This window comes from Juglans microcarpa x Juglans regia, chromosome 1S (assembly GCF_004785595.1).
Source record: "Juglans microcarpa x Juglans regia isolate MS1-56 chromosome 1S, Jm3101_v1.0, whole genome shotgun sequence".
In the NCBI taxonomy this organism is placed as follows: domain Eukaryota; kingdom Viridiplantae; phylum Streptophyta; class Magnoliopsida; order Fagales; family Juglandaceae; genus Juglans; species Juglans microcarpa x Juglans regia.
Genome location: NC_054595.1, coordinates 10,457,676 through 10,464,772, shown reverse-complemented (window position 1 = coordinate 10,464,772; position 7,097 = coordinate 10,457,676). Strand labels below are relative to the sequence as shown.

General features: G+C 36.0%; 1 protein-coding gene across 1 annotated transcript; it reads right to left on the bottom strand.

Moving 5' to 3' along the window:
• Positions 1-805: 805 nt before the first annotated feature.
• Positions 806-4,137, bottom strand: LOC121247829 (pectinesterase-like). Its single transcript, XM_041146284.1, has 2 exons — positions 3,033-4,137; positions 806-1,791 (listed from the first exon to the last, which is right to left on the bottom strand). The coding sequence occupies exons 1-2, from the start codon at positions 4,075-4,077 to the stop codon at positions 1,094-1,096; spliced, it is 1,743 nt and encodes a 580-aa protein (XP_041002218.1). The 5' UTR covers positions 4,078-4,137; the 3' UTR covers positions 806-1,093.
• Between the last annotated feature and the right edge of the window lie 2,960 nt (positions 4,138-7,097).

Sequence of the window (7,097 nt, the reverse complement as noted above, 5' to 3'; positions counted from 1 at the left end):
AAGATAATTTTATTATAATTAATAAAATAAAAGTTTAATCTTAAAGATGAAAATTTAATTGATCATATGCTTTAAACATAACATATATATATTAAATTATTAATAACATTTTATCATAAGAAGTAACACTTTATTATATATTTTTTACATTTTTAAAAAATCGGAAAACCGGACCGGACCGAACCGGAAACATTTAAAACTGGATGTTCTGGTTTAGGAGGGTAACCAGGGCGTAATCGGTTTTGAAAAATGAAAAACCGATACATATCGGTTCGGTCTTAGATTTTGTCCAAAACCGGACCGGTTACACCCGTACTCTTCCCTGATCCTCTACTTGCATAAGCTTAATTTTGGTGCATTGGAAGCTACATGTTTTGGCCTAAAGATGGGACTCAATAATGTAATTCTAGAGGGAGACTCTCAACAAGTTATTAAGGACATCACAAAGGAGGGTGTGTGCTGGTCCGCTACAGGTATGGTAGTTGAAGATATCAAGCTACAATTGAAACAGTTTGGCAAATGGTCGGCTAATTAATCATGTGAGAAGAGATGTTAATAAGGGTCCCAATATTTTTTCTAATTAATGATTAGGGATATGTTTTTAATAATATTGTGAATTTTTTTTTTAAATGTTTTAAGGATATAAAAAGTATCTATGGGGAAAAAAAAAAAAAAAAAAAAAAAAACAGAAGAAGAGGATTTGGCCTTCTCAAAACCATCATCGGGCTACACCCACGCACTACTCTTAATAATATCGATCACTTCTTTTCGGCAAGGAGAAAACTAGGAAAAAAAACAAAGGATATTAATATATATAGTTACACGTACATCGTTGTAACTTTTCTTGATTTTGCAATCCATACGCACATGATACATAATGCACAACACCCATGCAGTATATACATGGGAAAGTACTAAGTCATGTGTCTTGGCCATGCATGCATATACGTAAGCCTAGTTTTTTGAAGTTGCAAAAACAAACCCATGAATGAACCAAATTAACTGTTTTCAGCTAAATGAGACGTTCATTCAGATTGTGTATGGACAGCTAGGCCTTAATTAAGTACCCTTGATAATTAAGGACATATATGGTTCATCCAAGAAGTCCTGAATCAAAAGATACCCCAGTGGAGGGCAGCCAGAGATGTCCAGCAATAAAACCAGCCACTGTGAATCTTTGAGCATCAGCCGACGTGAGGGAGGCATGATAACCTGGCCACTTTACCCTACCGGAAATGGAGGCTCCAGGCCCTTTGTTCTTGTATTCCCCATAATAGAGTTTTTCAAAGGCAGAAGATCCGGGCCACGGTGCCCATCCTGCTGGGTGGATTAAGCCATCCAGATACGACTGCATGATTACCGTCCTAGAATGCTTAAACCATGGTCTTCCAAGATACGTAGCAACCTTAGATTGCACAGGTTTTAGGTCGGATGCAGCTGCTATCTTACAATTGTGAATAGAAATGCCGGTATTTTCATCTGGGCTGTTCCGACCTTGCGCTGTAATGAAGTTGTCCTGACCAGACAAAGGTTTCCTCACGTATATGTTGCAGTTTTGGAAAACTACTGCTGAGTTCCCGAATATGAAATCTATGGTTCCGTAAATATCGGTTTCTCTGTAGAACTGTCGTTTAGAATAGGTGTAGAGTGTGTCTTGATAGCCGAGGATGGAGCATCGGAAGATTACGGACCTGTCGGATCCAACACGTAGGGCAACGGCTTGGTGCTTGGCTGGCCCCGCACTGTTCACAAATGTGATGTCTCTTGCAATGAACCCATCGCCCATGGCGGCTGACGATAACAATTAAAGAGGCATATGTGCATGCATTAATGTAATATCGATATCAGCTAAGAGGCTCCATCTTTCAAGTTACGATTTGAAAACGGTACAAATAAAGGACCCACATGCATTATTTTGAGACGATCGATGCTATCTTCTCATAACGAATATGGCCATTATGTATTTATGTATGTACGTATGTGATCTAGCTACTTCTCACACTCGTGTTGCTTTCATACTCTCAATTGCTATCTAAATGAAGTAGGGAACATTTTATATATGATCTGGTTATGATTTTATTTATCAAAGGAGCGGCTGCCTACAAATTAGAGATTCGTGTGGCCACCTAACATAACTACATTATTGGCCTACTTATATTAATACGAACATGATATATATATGTATACGTAGAAAATTCTGTTCCTATTATTTTTTTCCTTCCGATCTGGACGGACTTTAAGATTGTACTGAAAATATAAGACGTCATGTACTTAACAAGTCGAGATGATAATCTTATCCTAAGCTGTAAGGATCGTTGCATGCATGCCCTTCATGTTCACAGTATATTATAATATGTATTTTCAGTACTGCTCTATCAAGTTCGGAAGAGATCGATCGATGACATATTAATTATAAGTAAAAGATGAGAGAAAGAAACTGAAAAATAACAGTAATGATCGATAGAGAAAGAACATTTTTTTTAATTTTTTTACAACTTTATTTTAAATGAAGGGAGTTTTATGATATAATTTATAAATTATGAGGGGTAGAAGTGAATTCCCATATCTTTTACTTTATTAATGAATCGAATAGATTATAAAAAGGTTGTAAATATGTTCATAAAATGGTGATAAGATCGATGGTGATTTCTTAAGACTTTATTCTCGTGATCATCATGTGACGAGTACATTAAAGTCATAATGTTATAGGTTTACACTAATGTAAGTAAAAGATACAATAATGACCTATAATAATGGGACTAAAACAACACCTCTAGCTAGCTAGGAAACCTCTTTAAGAAGTAAAAGATCATTTAAGACTTAATGTTATATAAGTAATTTTCTTCTCTTGCGGCCATATTTTTTTAGTCCGTAATTATCTATTCTTACAAAAAAAAAAGAAGAAAAAAAAAAAGGGAAGGAGAAAAATGCAAGTCTCGTGTTATTCATAGGCTTCATGCATTCATCTACTCCAACTTTGAATAAGAGCATAACGAAAACCAAAAAAAAAAGGGGTGGAAGTGAATCCGTACCAAAAGTAGCAGAGCGGAAAGTTGTCCAGCCACCGTCGTTGCTCCGATCACCAACAATGACTGTTTGTCCCTTTCCAGCCCCAACTAACATTAGGTTATTTTGGTCAGTGCGAATGTTAAGGTTTTCGTGATATGTCCCAGCTTTAACGTGAACTACAGTCCTACCAATACCACCAACAGCCAAGGAGGCCGCCAGCGCAAGTGCCTCCCCTATCGTTTCGTGAGTCCCGCTTCCGTCCTTAGCCACCACTGCACTTGCCTCTATCTCTCCTATAGAAGCTCGTAATAGTCTCCGTTCTGCCGTCGACACCCACGACGGAAAACCATCCGACATCAACCTTCGATGGCCTCCAGTACTACTTATGCTCCATTTTTTAGCCTCGTGATAATTTTGGTTGCTAGACATGTAAAGGTTCAGGGAATTGCTGATGAAGTGGCTCAGATCTCCAACCGTGGCATCCATTATACCTTTGTCTATCTTAAATCTGTAATTCTCAAGGCTTTTGAGACAGGTCACCTGATTTGTAAGAGCAGCACTGAGCCATGTTTGGACGTCGTCCGTACTGCTTGGGCTGGGCTTTCTGTGGCGGTTGACAACATTCGCGAGCTGGTCCAGACTGTCATCGAGCAGCTCGAGGCAGTCGTTCATGCCACCATTTAAGAGGATATGGGAAGTTTCAAAAGAATGACTGAAGTTGTACGCAAGGGCTCGAGCCGAGTTAGCTTTGCCGATGCTAAACTGGACCGAGTGGTCGAAGAGATCTCCAAGTGTTTGAGGGGGAGCACTAATTAGCTTTGGTGAAAGCATGGATTCGCAAGCTGCTCTGTAGGGGGTGCGCCTGCAAACTGAAAAGATATCTGCTCTTGGTGATGCTCCAGGGATTTTGGAGAAATGGGTTGGCAGGGAAGGTAACACTGTTGGTAGAGATTCTACAGAACCAACAAGGAATAAAAATTCAGTGAATATTAAGAACACAGCTAGTGGAATTATTACTAATATATTCCCTCTCTGTGCATGGAAGACTGTCATTCTGTACTTGATCATGATCGATCGTGTGCGTGCGAGTGTGTGAGAGATCAGAGAGATAGGAAGGGAGGGGAGTGGTAAGGCTATATATAAGGAAATAAATTTATATGTATTTTTGTTTATTGTTACATTCAACACATTGAGAATGTGAAAATCTGTCACAATATTAGGTTAGATAAAAAAACTATTGGTGTTTTGACTCTTTTAATAATTAGAATAATATTATATATTAGAGTTTGCAAACCTCACACGTTCCTTTTGAGAAAGGAAAATATACTAGCCATAAAGAGATTATATAAAAACAATCTCACAAATTGATATGGTTCGTCAGATTGTAAAGTTACTTTTATTTTAAATTAATAAATCTAACATGTCAGATGAAGTCACATCAATTTATAAGATTATTTTATATAATTCATTTGTGAATGTAGCATTACTCTATAAAGTGGGGTCTCACGAGAAGTTATATGCTACACACTAACATGACATATAAGGAGCATGCTACTTGCCCAAATTGACAACTTTTTCCAAATCTCCAAATTTCTTATAATAAAGAGAGTCAGAGAAATCACATTTCAATTAAGAAAATGCAAAATTTTGAGAATAAAGAAGTTTTAATTAATTAATTCGGTAAAGGGTTGTCATTTGGAGCCCAACTATCATTTTCCTATAAGAAAGCAACCTTACAAATTAATTTCGTTGGTCCATAGTGCCCTTAGTTAATTTGGAGCATCCGGCCTATGCTTAATTTTCCTGAAGTAGGAGAACCTAGCTGGCTAGCTACTTAATTTTACCCAGATTAATTACCAAATGAAATAACATCCAACTCAAAAGTGATAGTGATAAATGAGAAAAAGAAGGTGGATGAAAAAGGTAAACAAGTAATGCTATATCACAAGTCTTCCACTACTACATTTTGAGGTGGGGCACTCGATCCATTGAGAAACAAGCTAATTGGGATGTTGCTGTTGATAAAACACATTGCAGAGTTGAAATTGGAGTAGTGGTTCGAGATTGAGAGGACAAGGTGGTGGCTTCACTCAGATCATGACAAAAAGACTTGTTTCCAGATGCTCATTTGGCTTAATCATTAGCTGCTCTTAAACTTGTTATATATTCTGTGTCAACTGCTGCATGGGTTTAACTCATATATATAATGCTAGAAGGGGATGCACATGCAGCAGGTTGTGTTGGATCTTAATGGTTCAAACCAGAAGTGGAACTCAGCTGGATGATTCTCAATGATGTTAAAGTTCCTTTGTTGAAGATGAAGCAGTGGTTAGTTCACTATGTCCCCAGGACTTTAAATGATGTGGCTCATGTATTAGCCAAACATGCACTTAGGCACGGTTTGGATATACAAAACCTTATCATCTCATTTCATCTCTTCATTACAACTTTCTCAAACTCTCACACAAAATATAATAAATAATTCAACCTTTTCAAATCTTAAAATAAAAATAATATTAAAAATTTATATTCTAATAATATTTTATTCAACTTTTAACAGAACATCTTATCTCATATCATCTTTAACTGCGTAACCAAATAATGCAAACTCTATGAAAAGAGCAATATTATTTTAGAGGGTCTCCCTTCATGTATTCATCTATTGAGATTATAAGTCGAATAATTATATGGCTTATTCATTTCAAAAAAGTCTTCCACTACTACTAGTGGATCAACAAAACATGCATGGGTCTTGACATTTTCAATGCTATTATTGCCGAGGAGGCCGGATAGCGCCACGTACGCACCCATGCATCCTGATCTTTGTTGTTTACTAAATTCGAGTAATTTCATTTTTTAATTAGATGAAAAAAGTTATTTTATTTTATTTTTTTAAAATACTTTTAAATATATATATATATTTATTTTCTTTTAACAAAAGTACTAGCTTTTTTAATTATAAATAAGCTGATATACACAACATTCGTATCCACTTTCATCTCATTATATTGTAAGATATGATACATATATCATTATTAGATAATAAAAAATTATTTAATAAAAAATAATTTAATAATAATAAATGTCTAATACTTTATATAATAAAATTAAAATATGATGATAATCTGATGTATAAAATTTAATTTTTGGTGACATATATAGCTCTGCATAATATTTGACAATGCAAAGGCAATAACTGACGCATGCGTCGTTGATAACTCGAAAGTGACAATTAAGATGATAAAAAGTGGAAGCTTGGGAATTTGAATTGAAAGTCAAATCGCAAGGACCAGAATATATATATAGTAGATGACCCTGTAAACTATTACAATTTCTAGGCATTCACAACAAGGGTATAAGTGCCTAATGACAAAAGCAAAAGGAAACTTTAAAATATTAATATTGAATTACGAGTGAAAAAAATTATCCAAGGTAAATATAATATTAAATATTTATGTTAGAATCACACTCTCATTTTAGAATAATGATAGGAAGATAAATTCTATTTATAGTTTTGAGTAGAGACTGCGTATATAGTCTCATTGATGAATATTGGAAGTAAACTAAAGGAAGAAAAAATATCATTTTAAAAATAATATTATGGTAATTTTAATTTTTTTTAAATATAATTGTATGAACTTGTATGAACAGTCTCCCAATAGAAACGGTATATATAGACTAACTCTGGGTAGGAGTGCTTCTATTCATAACGCCCCTTCCTTCCTATTTCAAGTTTGCTTTCCTTTACTCTCTTTTGGGTGCCTTAGAAACCTTTCTCTTGTTTCCCTTCTTCTCCACTACCTTATCTCCTTCTTTCGTGTCTCTAAAAAATCCCATTTTCTTGATCTAATGGCTGCTAAGAATACGTCTCGCACCACCACCCGAGGCATGAGGTTTGGTCATCCCATCGAATCCCTCCGAAACCCTGGGGGAACTGACCCATTACTGGTTCGCGAATCCTCCCAACTTTTCGAGGGCTCCAACTAGAGGTTAAAGGTTATGCCTCGAAAGTGGCGTTGTATCCCGGTATGTTTACCAGTGGGTTGCAGTTCCCTCTCTGTCAACCGGTACATGAGCTACTGGACTTC

Excerpts from the sequence above, each read along its gene's own strand:
- LOC121247829 (XM_041146284.1), bottom strand. The coding sequence starts at position 4,077 with ATGATCAAGTACAGAATGACAGTCTTCCATGCACAGAGAGGGAATATA. Across the intron at positions 1,792-3,032 it reads TTTCCGCTCTGCTACTTTTG|CCGCCATGGGCGATGGGTTC; the intron begins GTACGGATTCAC and ends TGTTATCGTCAG.